Source organism: Malus sylvestris, chromosome 8 (assembly GCF_916048215.2).
Source record: "Malus sylvestris chromosome 8, drMalSylv7.2, whole genome shotgun sequence".
In the NCBI taxonomy this organism is placed as follows: domain Eukaryota; kingdom Viridiplantae; phylum Streptophyta; class Magnoliopsida; order Rosales; family Rosaceae; genus Malus; species Malus sylvestris.
Genome location: NC_062267.1, coordinates 26,966,425 through 26,980,200, shown reverse-complemented (window position 1 = coordinate 26,980,200; position 13,776 = coordinate 26,966,425). Strand labels below are relative to the sequence as shown.

The window sequence follows — 13,776 nt, the reverse complement described above, 5'->3', positions numbered from 1 at the left end:
CCGGTTGCCGAAGTCCCCAGAATGGCGGTGACATCAAGGATGGTGGGACCGATGGGACCAAGAGGAAGAACCAGGGTGTTGGTGGCCGACCACCAGAAGCACAAGGCGGCTAGGAGAAGCTCCTTGTCAAGAATGACATCCATTGACGAGAGAAGGATGGCGTCGTAAATGCCGAGGGCTCTCCATTACTCGCCGAAGAGCCGTTCCATTCGAACGACCCAGGTTGCCCAGGTTATGGTCGTCGAGGGCCAGGAGCCTTGGGGTTTCGCCGCATCCCATCTCAACCATTCAAACCCTTGGAACAAGGGTGTTAGGCAGTGCTCCTGGAGAAGGCCAGTAATGGTCGACGGTATTGTAGCCTTGAAGAGAGGACCCAAGATTTGGTGGACAGTGCTCATGTCACTTTCAAACCGTATGTTTTTTATCGAGCTCCGATCAAGGATTTTCTGGTGCTGTTCACATTCCCTGGAAAGCTTGGAGATGAAAGACGCCATTATAGGAAGGAAGCACGGCGTAAAAGGTTTTCTGGGTTGGGGGATTTGAAGACGAATACCTGGAAAAAGAAATGTGCTGGAGAAGAAGGGCAAGAGATTTCAGAAAATTTTGAGAGCGTAAAGTGCAAATGAGAGAATTTCGGTATTTATAGAGTTGTGGAGGGAAGAGCAATCGTTCGAAATTCAAAACAAAGGGCAAAATCGACCGAAGGAATCGTTGATCATGATGAACATTTGGGAAATGCAGTTGAGAAGACCGAAGGTTTCAGGTTTTGGGAGCGCACGATCGCGTGTGACGGCGAAATTAATGGCGGAAGACGTTTCGACGCTTGCACGACGACAGGTGGACTCACGGATTGAGATAGTGGCTCGCGAATTGAGGTAGTGGTTAAGTTGACGATTCAGGCAGCCGCACGCCTTAGACGTCATCATTAGGGTTGGCCGTGTTGGAGGACGCCACGTGGCGAGTTTGGTTAGCAGGATCAAGATCGTGCAATCATGTTCAATAAATGCGCCTTGGAACTCGGGCATTAGGGTTCTGAGTGGTAGATTCGCTTCTTCAAGGCCGAAACTCGGCCAAAGAATTCAGGCCGAGGACCTCAGAAGCGAGGGGGCAATGTTTGGGCCCAAAATAATAGTTTGGGCCGAGGGTAGGATCACTCTCGGCCCGAGAGGCCGTGCGGCGAAAGGGCCATGGATCGTTCAGCTCATGGGCTTCCAAGCCTAGGTCGGTTAAATCAGAACGCAAGCCGAGTCCTAGTACAATAGGGACTCTCGATGGGATCAGTAATCCAGAAAGTGAATCCGGCTCAGTTAAGGACTAGATTCGTAGTCCTAGTGGAGATAGGATTGGTCGAGGTGATGTTGATCCAGGGAGGGAAACCTAGTCCGAATAGGATTGTAACTCGGGCTCGAGGACCAGCGCTATAAATAGGGGAAGCTGTGCATTAAGGAAGACCCCTGCAAATCAATACAAAATTGCCCTGCGCAAATTCTCACAACTTGTGATTTTTCTTTTTCCTTTTTCGCTGACACATCTTCCGTTGGCATCAACAGCACTGTGGAAGCAACCGGTGATATCTTAAGTCGGCATAGATAGCTCTGTCACCGTAAAATCAATCGGTCTCGCAGTATCTTCCGTTGGCATCAACAGCACTGCGGCGAGAACGGTTGATTACCTATCCAAGTCTCGGTCGAGAAGGGTTTCTGAACCCTTATTGGTCGAGGTCATCTCATCAGCCTTCTCGGCAAAGTGAGGTGTTACACGTTATTACGTTCGGCATATTGAAAGCCGAATTTGATATTGAACTTCGTAAGAATAGTAACCTTGTCTTCAGGTTCGAGAGCCCAAGAGGCCGAGACGTGTTCCTTTCTCGGCCGCAATCGCAAGACGCAGAAGTCAGCCGCGCACCCAATGCAACATCAACAAATTTACTCCTCGGCCGACGAGTTGGCACGCCCCGCATTCACCGAAGGACGTAGTTAGCTCATTAATTACTCGGCCTGCGCGCCACGTAGGCTTTGTAGTTTTTAGGGTCAACAGATTTACTGACACGTTCCTCAATAAAGCGTTGCTTGCACCAGATGATTTGAAGGAAAACAGAAGGGTGTGTACCATCGTTGACGTTGAAGAAGCAAAGGCTGTTCTTAGGCTTTTTCCAATATGGGTTACATGCTTGGCATATGCTGTTGTGTTTGCACAGAACTCCACTTTCTTCACCAAGCAAGGTGCCACCATGGACAGAACAATTGTGTCTGGCTTTGATATACCGGCCGCTTCACTACAGACTTTCATCAGCATTACCATCGTCATCTTCGTTCTCATTTATGATCGCATTTTTGTTCCAACTGCTAGAGCTTACACCAGGAAACCCTCTGGAATTACAATGCTGCAAAGAATTGGAACTGGGATGTTCATATCTATTATTTCCATGGTAATTGCAGCTCTAGTTGAGATGAAAAGGCTCAAAACTGCCAAAGACTATGGCCTGCTTGATACACCAAGTGCCACAGTTCCAATGAGCGTCTGGTGGTTGGTTCCTCAGTACTTGTTGGCCGGACTGGCTGATTTTTTCACGATGGTCGGTCTGCAAGAGTTTTTTTACGATCAGGTGCCAAATGAACTGAGAAGTGTAGGACTCGCCCTCTATCTCAGCATCTTCGGCGTGGGAAGCTTCCTAAGTAGCTTTCTTATTTCCGCCATTGATGACGTAACCAGTTTAGAAGGCGAAAGTAGCTGGTTTTCGAATAATCTTAACCGTGCACATCTTGATTACTTCTATTGGCTACTTGGTGGAATCAGTGTGGTACAATTGCTTATCTACCTCTACTTTGCAAAATCGTACAGTTACAAATCCCAAGCCCTGTAAGTTCTGTCGTAGTTCTTAGCAAAATTCCGAGGAGTATACACTTATAATTTGAATACAATGTTCGACCCATCACGGCCGTCGGTAGTAAATCTGAAATGTGAATCTGTATGATTGTAAATTTATTGTGTATAATTCATTCCAGATGGAGGAGTCTAGGGATAGAGTTGCATTGCATTAGTTTTTTTTTTTTTTTGGTTGAATAAGATGCTATATTACATAGGATAGTTCAAAAATCTACGTGAACTCAAACATCACTATCAAGAACTAAAGTCGTATCTTTATTAAAAAAAACGCGTTGTAATTAGATCGTGAGACATCAAAGTCCCAAGGAGACTTAGTACCAGAGCCGGCCTTAAGGGTGTGCAACATGTGCCACCGCACAGGGCCCCCAATTCGGAAGGGCCTCTAAATTTTCATTACATGTATACAGATGCATATAAAATAATTAGATACAAAAGACAATCTTATATGTGGTTATAGCACAAGCGGTTTAGCTCTTCTTTCTTATAGCCCATGTGCTGGGTTTAAATCCCAGTGATATTGTTTTGTTATATTTTAAGCTTTTGCAAATTTGTAAACAAGAGATAAGGAAAAACACCTGGTTGATCAAACAACTTATTTTTATTGCAGTAACTTGTAATATTTTAGTTTTATAGATGAAAAAAATTTAAAAAAAAATAATAATAAAGAAATATAACATTAAAAAAAATGAAGGACCTCCATCTAAGTTTTGCACAGGCCCCTCAATACCCAGAGCCGGCCCTGAGACTTACATTAGTATAGACCCATCATTTTTTACGAATCCTCATATTAACCATATAGACCCAACGTTTTACTCATGGAGACCCTCCATTTTTTTTAAAAATTGATTAGTTCGACACTCTTATTTCTGCTCATCACATTGGTGGTAATACCACGACCCTACTTATTATCATTGGATAAGTTTAAATTTAAAATTTATGTTTATCTATTACACAGATCTCAAAATTTAAATTCATCCAATTATGATAATTAAAATAATAAACATCATCATCTCTTAAGAGTGACGAGCATAAATAATCCTTACGCGGTTTACTTGGACTAAATCCACATCATCTTTTGCAGAGTGGCACATGGATTTAATGATTGAAGCCCAATCAAGTCTAGAATGGAGACAGGGTCAAAATCCCAAAGCCATCAACTATTTAGCCTGAGTTACATAACTCGCAGTTTAGTTATGTTTGGGTGACCTAATTCTAAATTCCAAGTGGTTGAAACAAAGTTAATAAGAAATAGATTGCATCGCTGATAGCGAGATTTTACATTTGAATTACGTGAAGAACGCGTTCGATAACAACTTATTCTCCCACACCCTGTAATTCCTAAGCCATTAACTATTTGAGGTACTTAACTTGCACTTTTAGTTTTGTTTGGGTGACCTAATTCCAAGTTCCAAGTGATTGAAGCTAAGTTAACAAGAAATAGATTGCACCGTTATCTAATGATATTTTTATTCACTTGTTAATAAGAGATTTTATATTCGAATTACGTGAATAGCGCGTTCGATACCAACTTATTCCCGTGTATTGTAATCCCTAATAATTGTTTTTCTAGTGAGAGGTTTTAGCATCTCAAAGTAAAGTTAATCTCCATACATAAATCAGAAATTAAATCTTTTACACACAAAATGAATGTGGCTTCTCTGTGGCCCCCAATCAATACCTGACACGTGCTTACAAAAACAACTTTTCTTAGCTTGTTTTCAAAAACTTAACACGTATCAATTATTGATTGAGGCCTCAGAGAATCCACATTCATTTTCTGTGCAGGAGATTTGATCTTCCAAAAACGAGAGATTTTTCAATGTGACCAATACACGGGGTGATACACCACTTGTCATTATATAAATGATGGAATATGCGTGCTAAAAAGTTAATAATTCAAAAAAATAAAAAAAATTCATCATTTATATTAAAATATGTGATGTATTACTTGTGTTCCCGTCACAACTAAAATGTTTTTTCCAAAAGCAAGCTAAACCTAAAAAACAAATTTAAAATTCTTTTGTTGACAAACAGAAATAAAGAAAAGTTAAGATTTTAAAATTCAAAAGCAAAGAAAGGGACAGCAAAAAACAACCAGCCAACAGCTTTCGCTTGCTTTTAGAAGCAAAACTGATAGACAGGGGGGGGTCCCGCCACGCCCCCAAAATGACAAGACTGGCACTGCCGCTGGCAGATGGCGTCACAACGTATATCCGTTGCAGGCGGCTCGATCGATGTTCTCAAGGTTTCCTTCCATATTTATTATTTTCTAATAAATTTAAAAATTTAAAAAAAAACCCACACAAAATTTACAATACATTATTCTTGATCCTATGACAGCCTGTTCTGTTATATCAACGGAATCCGGATTTTCATCCGATTCTCTTTGTAAGAATTTCAGAGATCTGTTAATTCTGTTCGGTCATCGTACATTGTGTGGTCATAATTTATTTTAAATATTTTTATTTAAAATTAAACATAAACAGTATTTGACAAAAATTAATCGTACAATTTACAATTAACGGATAAGATTCACAGATCTATAAGATCCTCACCAAAAGTATCCGAGAGAATTCTGTTGGATATCAATGCCTACTAACAACATAACACGTGTACTGAGAGGACCACGGTGTTGCCTTTGTCTGAAGGTTCCGAGGTGTTTATCTTTCTTGACAGCTTTGTCATCTATGCTTATCATATTCTGTAGGGAATAAAATCTTTGAAGAGGAGGAAGAGGGATATTTCTGTTTCTTGTTTTTTACCATGGAATTAGAGAGGCCGGAAAGGAGATGAGCAACCTACACCTTACATTGTATCTTTATTTAAAAAAGAGGAAGATGAGATCTGTTAATTATACAAATGAAAAAAGATTTATCGACACGTGACATTTTAATTTAATAATGTAATAATATGTGAAAAAAAAAATAAAAAACTTACACCTGATAGTGTATAATGAGTAATGCAACACTTATCATCTATTTGTATCATCATCAGTATTATTTATCTAGCAGAGCCCACCAACACATGCGAGTCATATGTTTATTAGAGAGATAATACAAATGATGGCAAAAATATCAATTTTGTTGTATAATTATTCACGAGATTCAAACTTAAAAAGTAACAAATAAACTAACATCAGACTCGCTATCTACAATATTCAAATCTACCTCTCAATTATAGTAAACTCGTTTTATGTAAGTCATTGTCAGGTAAGAGAGGAGTATAATGATGTTTTGAAAATGTTGATAACACATCTCATAAAACGTGCTTAGCGGCTTCTGAAATTTCATTTCATGTGACTTTTTGTGTGGGTTGTGTGCGCGGCCCATTGTTTTGAAAAATCCGACGGCTTTTGGGAACTATTTAATTTGTGAAATCATTAAAATTTTCAAGGGAAAGAGAAAGAAAATTGTGGGAGGAGATGAATTGACAAATGAATCATTTCGTGACAACCATACCTCCAATCATCTTATCTCTTTATTTGGAGAGAAATGATAAGTGAATTCTCTTAAAAGTAAGATTATTTATGGATTTTTTTATTTTCTTACAGTTTAAAGTTAATTTTCGTGTTAATATTATAAAATATTGTATCAAAACATAAGGTGATAAAAAATTCATGAAAGTCTCAGTTTTGAGATAGCCCTCTTAACATTTCTCTTATTTGGGTTAATGTTTACGATAAATTTTTTTTAAAAAATATATAAAAAAAGGGCCCTTGAATCAATTAATCGCGACTCTACCAACTTTCTCCACAAATTGAGGATTAAAGGGCTTCATCCTTGCATTGCATGTGCATTCACCAACAAAAGAGAATTAAAACGGAAAGAAAAAGCAGCCCTTGCTTGTTCATTTTTATCAGAATTCACAATCCTATCATGTTTTTAATTTAAAATCAATCAGCTTTAATCTCACATTTTTGTAATGATTAAAGGGGACGGATCCATGGTGTTATGTTTTTAATTTAAAATCAATAAGCTTTGATCTCACATTTTTGTAATAATTAATGGGGGCAGTTGTATAAAACCATTTTCTTTATGCAATTTTTTATACATGTTTTTGTGGGATCCAGTTCATAATGTATTTTAACGATTCAAATCGTCTTATGGTTTATAATATCATTCATAGACCGTCATTGCAAAAAATTAAACAAATCCGAAACATTTAGACATTTATTTGTAGTAAAGGAAATTGACGAATACAGTTCTACAAAGAAACCCTAAACCCTTCACAATCATATATATTTTTGTAGACACGATCTTTGGGAAAGACCTAAAAGATAAACTGTTTCCATCATGGAAAAAAAATTACAACCTGAGACCCATAAAAACATATGTCAAAAGTTGTTTAAAAAAAGTAGCGTCACAGTTCCGTCCCCATGATTAAATAGTGGTACACAACTTTTTATTTTGAGAAAAAACGGGCTATTATATTATTATGTGGAGTACTAATATGCTAATTGTATGCACGTGATTTAGTAATACTATGTAACGTAATGACAAACTAATGTTCAAACTCGAAAATTTCTCATATGACTGAAATAAAAGCTTTTCTTTACTAAAAATTGTAAGCAAAAAGAAAAAGAAAAAGAAAAAGAAAAAGAAACGGCAACCTATATAGATTAAACGTAAGATAACTTTGTCCATTTAGGATAGTGAAAGATAAAGTTTTTCTTTCACTTTTGTTCAACTAAATGGAAGGGGAAGGGTTGAAGTCTTTGGTGTGATGGTAGAAATTAGAATGTTCTATCACTTAAAAGATTATGTTATATATTTTTTTTAAATAATATGTATGCACACATTTAATATTTATTTACTTATACTCATAAGTCCTCGGTTCAAAATTCTTTGCTTTACTAAATTATTGTAATAGTTTTGAACTCTCCATCTTCATAATAATAATAATAAATTTACAAAGAAAATATTTATCTATTTATATAGGTAAGTAAGGTGACCTCTAAAAAAAATCAAATAATAATTCATATATATTGAACAAATTGCAGTGCCATCGACCTCAGGTCCTATTGGATTTAAAGCATAAATAATGGAAATTTATTTTATTTTAAATCAATTTTTTTATCACGATTATTTTTATTGAAATTTTTAAATACAACAGGGAGGTAGACATAGCCTAAAAACATAATGATCTAACCAAGATTAAAGTTTTCAAAATTATTAATGCTCATAAAAGTCGGATGTAGTACTTTTTTATTTTTAAATACAAAAATAAATATCATTAAACTGTGTCACAACCGATTCTTAATAATCTTAGATGATTGTCCTTAGGAGATATAACATAAAGTGCAATAGAATTTCCCAACTTTTATTTTATTTGTATTTTCTTAAAAAGAGACTTACTTAGTAGCTTCGTTACGTCAATTCACTATTTCGAAAACCAATAAGACTTACAAAAGCATTTAAGTTTTTTTTTTAACTACCATTGTATGATTCACTAATGTTAAAAATCAACATCAAAACATGTTGTATTAAATACAGATTTAAAATTCGTTCCCAACTACTACTGAATCAGCCCGTAATAATTTAATAAATTTGAACTTATTACACCAAATAAAATAACTTTAATGAGAAGAGAAAAGTATAAAAATGAACAAGTGGTCAGGGTTGACAGTGATATATGAGAAGAAGAAAGATCGACAATTAGACAAATTTGGGGCAAAGTACATTGGACTGGATATCTTAGGAAACAACAGTTGGAAAACTTACAAGGAGAGGGGTGGGCCCCACAGAACAAAGTGGTGTACTAGCTGGCGAACCGGTCTGACAGACTGGTTCTTTCCATAGACAACACCACCAACATCAACAACCATCCATCCAACCCCTCTCCCCAGTCTCTCCTCTTCCCCCCTCAACACCCTCAACTTCCGCTTCCCCCTCCCCCTTCTTAATCCCCCTCCCATCTCTCTCCTCTCTCAAACTCTCTCTCTCTCTCTCTCTCTCTCTCTCTCTCTAGATAATTAATTATTTGATATGGCTGAGGAACACCAGAAGCCGGAGGCTGCAGCTGCGCCAGAAGCACCACCCAGCGAGGAAGTTGTCGTGGTGGCTGATGCCCCGCCTGCGGACAAGGCTGTGACCGAGAAAGAAGCGGTTCCGGTTCCAGAGCCGGAGGCCGAGGCAGAGAAGCCGGCTGTGACGACGACTGAGGAGGTGGAGGACAAAGCTGCCCCCAAGGCTGACGAGGATAAGAAAGTCATCGCTCAGTCGGTTTCCTTCAAGGAGGAGAGCTACGTTGTCGGGGAGCTTCCTGAGCCGCAGAAGAAGGCTCTTGACGAGCTGAAACAACTCATCCAGGAGGCTCTTAACAAGCACGAGTTCACTGCCCCGCCGCCCACCAAGGAGGAGGAGAAGCCTGTGGCGGCGGCGGCTGAGGAGAAAACGGAGGAGGGGAAAACTGAAGAAGTACCACCCAAAGCTGAAGAAGAACCCAAAACGGAAGAAGCCTCCGCGTCCGTTACTGAAGCCAAAGAAGAAGCAAAAGCAGAAGCAGTAGAAGAAGCCAAAGAGGAAAAAAAACCAGAAGTAGAGGAAGAGACGGTGGTTGTGACGGAGACTGTGGTGGAGAAAATTACAGAGACTGTTGATGATGACGGCGCCAAGACTGTGGAGGCGATTGAAGAGACGATCGTCGCAGTAGTCCCTGCTCCGGCTGCAGAGGCGGAGGCAGCCTCAGCTAAAGAGACCGAGGTGGCTGCTACAGAGGCCGCTCCCGCTGCTGCAGCTGCGGAGGAGACCAAAGCAGAAGCTGAGGCCCCAGCTGAGCCACCTGTAGCACCGGAGGAGGTGGACATATGGGGAATTCCGCTTCTGGGAGACGAAAGGAGCGACGTGGTTCTGTTGAAGTTCCTGAGGGCGAGGGATTTCAAGGTGAAGGAGGCGTTCTCCATGATCAAGAACACCGTGCGGTGGAGGAAGGAGTGGGGCATCGAAGGGCTGCTGGAGGAAGATCTGGGAAGCCACTGGGACAAGGTGGTGTTCACTCATGGGGTCGACAAGGAAGGCCACCCTGTGTGCTACAACGTGTTCGGGGAGTTCCAGAACAAGGAGTTGTACCAGAATACTTTTACGGACGAAGAGAAGCGTTCCAAGTTCATCAAGTGGAGGATCCAGTTCTTGGAGAAGAGCATCAGAAAGTTCGACTTCAATCCGACCGGGATTTCGACCATCGTTCAGGTCAATGATCTCAAGAACTTTCCTGGGTTTTTCAACAGGGAGCACAACCAGGTCACCAACCAGGCCCTTCAGCTGCTTCAGGATAACTACCCTGAGTTTGTAGCCAAACAGGTACTTTACTTATTTACTTGTAGTAATTCATTTGTTTCATCTATATTCATTGTCTCGTCTTCTTCACCTGGTCAATCAGATTTGATATCAGGAGTTCAGATTCATAGTGTAAAACACTAAAAGCATGTTTATTTATTTTTCATATTTTATATCAAATCCAAAATTGAGTGACACATGCATTCTTTGGTCACCTGGTGACGGAGTAATTCATTTGTTTCATCTATATACATGTACTCACTCTCTTGTTCACCTGGTTAATCTGGTTAATCGGATTTGATATCAGGGTTGAGATTAAAAGTTTAAAACACTAAAAAAACATGTTCATTTATTTTTCATATTTTATGTGATTAATGATTAAGTGAATTGAACTCGAATTTTGTGGGTTTGATTTTGTGAAGGTGTTCATCAATGTGCCATGGTGGTATCTTGCTTTTAATAGGATGATCAGCCCCTTCCTGACCCAGAGGACCAAGAGCAAGTTTGTATTTGCTGGTCCTTCCAAGTCTGCTGAAACCCTTTTCAAGTAAATTAATTCATTCCTTTTCAGTTCATTTGTCTCTAATTAGTAATTAATATTTCTAAATTAGAGAAAACATGATTACGCAGATATATAGGCCCAGAGCATGTGCCAGTCAAGTATGGTGGGCTAAGCAAGGAAGGTGTTGAAGGTGAGCACGAATTCACCACATCGGACCCTGTCACTGAGGTTACCGTCAAGCCAGCGTCCAAGCACACCGTTGAAATCCCTGTGTCTGAGGTATGTTGTCCTAATTAGTAATTACTGTTTGTAATTGTATGTAAATTTGTTTGTATTAATTGTAAAAGTTTGTGTATTCGTGCAGTGTGGGGAGGTCTTGGTGTGGGAAGTGAGAGTGGTAGGGTGGGAAGTGAGCTATGGAGCTGAATTCGTGCCCAGCGCAGAGGACAGCTACACCATAATCTTGCAGAAGACAAGGAAGGTTGGAGCAGCGGATGAGCCGGTGATCTCAAACACCTACAAGATTGGCGAGGCGGGCAAGGTTGTGCTCACCATCGATAACCAAAGCTCCAAGAAGAAGAAGCTCCTCTACAGGTCCAAGACCAAGCCCTCCGAAATCTGATTCAGCGAACAAACACATTCAACTCTATGCCTTAATTCATGCTCTCTCTCCGTTTCACCGGTGTCTCGCTGCTTCGCTCTCAACATTTCCAATCAACAAATAGAAACACATTCATCTGCAGCAGAATAAACGACTCGTCGGATGTTTAAATACAGGGTTCATTTATTTTTTCTTCTTCTTCTGGTTGATATTTGTTTTTGTTCTTGCATTGTATGTGCCTGAAGGTATTTATATGTTTAATTTTTATTCATATTTGTTTTAGTGAATGGGGTTTGTGGTAATTTTAGTTTTTGGATTGTAAACATTAGTGGAAGATGATGGATGATGAATCTTTGATGTGCTGTCTGCTGTGATGGGGGAAACATTTGACAGTACATAGTTATGTCTGCTGTGATGTGGCTGTAAAATTATAGATTCTGTGTAAATTTGGTCCCTTCCCCTCCCTTCTCTTTATTTTTTATCTGTTCAGTGCTGGTCCTTGCCACTGTCGTCTGTATATTTGTGAAGCTCACTTTATAATGTTTTCAACGATTCAAACTGATTGATTTTAGATACTTTTTTAAAGATTATGTTTATCTATAATTATATGATGGTTGGATTAAGGGTTTAGGGTTTTTTTTGCATAGAGAGAGAGAGTGTATGTGTGCCAATTTTAATAATAATTTATACTCTTCAATTTATTTGAAATCCAACCTTTTCGACTTTGTGATTCGTGTTTTAAGGGAATTAAAAGGATCCTCGTTGGATCATTTTTTTGGAGATCATTTTTTTGGAGATCAGGGAAATTCTGTGATAATGATTGTTCATCTTATTTGAAATCCAACTTTTTCGACTTTGTGATTCGTGTTTTAAGGGAATTAAAAGGATTCTCGTTAGATCATTTTCTTGGAGATTTGGGAAATCCCGTGATAATGACCGTCCCTAAACCCTTATCCAACTTTTTCGACTTTGTGATTCGTGTTTTAAAGGAATTAAAAGGATCCTCGTTGGATCATTTTCTTGGAGATCTGGAAAATTCTGTGATAATGATCGTTCATCGAATATCGTGCGGTCAGAAATCATTTGAAATTTAAAATTTAAAATTAAATATAAATAATACCTAATAAAAATTGACTGCATGATTTATGATGAACCATCATGATCACGGAATCTCCCATATCCCTAGGAAAAGGATCCGATCAACCCATTTGCATATAAAAATCTCATCAAGTGCGTGCAAATGCATCATTACTTATGCTAAACTTGGCAGCAAACCTTTTCTCCTCCCATGAGTATATTGGATGAAAGAAATGAGAAAGGACTAAGGTTGCATTTGGTGCGCAAAAAGGAATTTATGGGAATGATTTCTCATGTTTTTTTTCTTCAGAAGAAAATGCAAAATTACTTTCTTATGTTAGGCAACAATAGGAAATACCATTTTTGAAGGATATAATGGTCATTTTAAATTATCAATGAGACCATATTTGTCATAAAAAGATAGTAATCGATAGTATTTTTTGGTTTCCCCAAGAGACCAAAAAATACTCAAAATCATTTTCCGAACCTGAACTTACCAGACATGGAAAAGACAACATTTTTTTGCATTCCCAAACTCCCTTCCCGCATACGACATATATAATGTATTTTATACGATTTTTTGATATTTTGAGACCAATGAACATAAATTTAGAAGCTTTATTTTACAATGTTTTGTTTTGATAACTATTTTAAAATACTAATAACAGTTTGGTCAATAACAAAAAAAAAAAATCATCGTTATTTAACCATTCTACTACAAAACAAAAATAAGTAAATAGGAGTTAGAACTTAGGACCACTTTGTTGATCTATTGGGCAGCGTTTTCGAGGTAAATAAAAACATCTTGGTACCAAACAAATCGAATTATAGGTAGGAGTGACTTGGACTATTTTGTTCGTCAACAATTGTATACTAATGTCGCGGTCCTTTATTACTAATGCGAAAATTGCGCGCGCATATATAGGTCACACACACATTTTTTCTGACACAATTTAATATATTTTTTAAGGTACACTTCATAATATATTTTAAAATTTTAACTATTTATTTTTTGAAAACTGTAATTAGTACTTTAAAAAAATATTATATTCTCTTTATAAATGTATTTTTTTTAATTACATAAAGTTTGAAGTGCAAAATAAGAGTTTTATTGTGTCAATAACAATTCTCTAATTTTAAGTCTTTTTCAAAAGTTTTTTCTACTAAAAGTTACCAAAAATTGAAATCATATGATCATTAAATAAATGGTAATCATTTTTTTAGCGTTTCGTTGTAGAATCGTATTCGTTGACTCTCTTTTTTTTCACTATAATGATGTCTTAATAATTGTGAATTTGTATAAATTTTTGTAAAGATAATCTATGAATGACAAATTTAAATATAACAATTCGAATTCTTACAAAAAAAAAAAAAAAAAAAACCTACAAAATGAGAACTATAAAAAAGTATGTCAAAAGATGTGTAAAAAGGACACG

The 13,776-nt window shown here is 37.9% G+C and overlaps 2 protein-coding genes across 2 annotated transcripts; both read left to right on the top strand.

Annotated features, from left to right (window-relative positions):
• Nucleotides 1-168: 168 nt before the first annotated feature.
• On the top strand, nucleotides 169-2,863 carry LOC126631496 (protein NRT1/ PTR FAMILY 5.10-like). Its single transcript, XM_050301617.1, has 2 exons — nucleotides 169-349; nucleotides 2,079-2,863. Exons 1-2 carry the CDS (start codon nucleotides 169-171, stop codon nucleotides 2,861-2,863), a joined length of 966 nt encoding a protein of 321 aa, XP_050157574.1.
• A 5,827-nt stretch (nucleotides 2,864-8,690) lies between these two features.
• LOC126633261 (patellin-3-like) lies at nucleotides 8,691-11,709 on the top strand. The gene is made up of 4 exons (XM_050303830.1): nucleotides 8,691-10,184; nucleotides 10,583-10,707; nucleotides 10,791-10,941; nucleotides 11,027-11,709. Exons 1-4 carry the CDS (start codon nucleotides 8,871-8,873, stop codon nucleotides 11,282-11,284), a joined length of 1,848 nt encoding a protein of 615 aa, XP_050159787.1. The 5' UTR covers nucleotides 8,691-8,870; the 3' UTR covers nucleotides 11,285-11,709.
• Nucleotides 11,710-13,776: the final 2,067 nt, after the last annotated feature.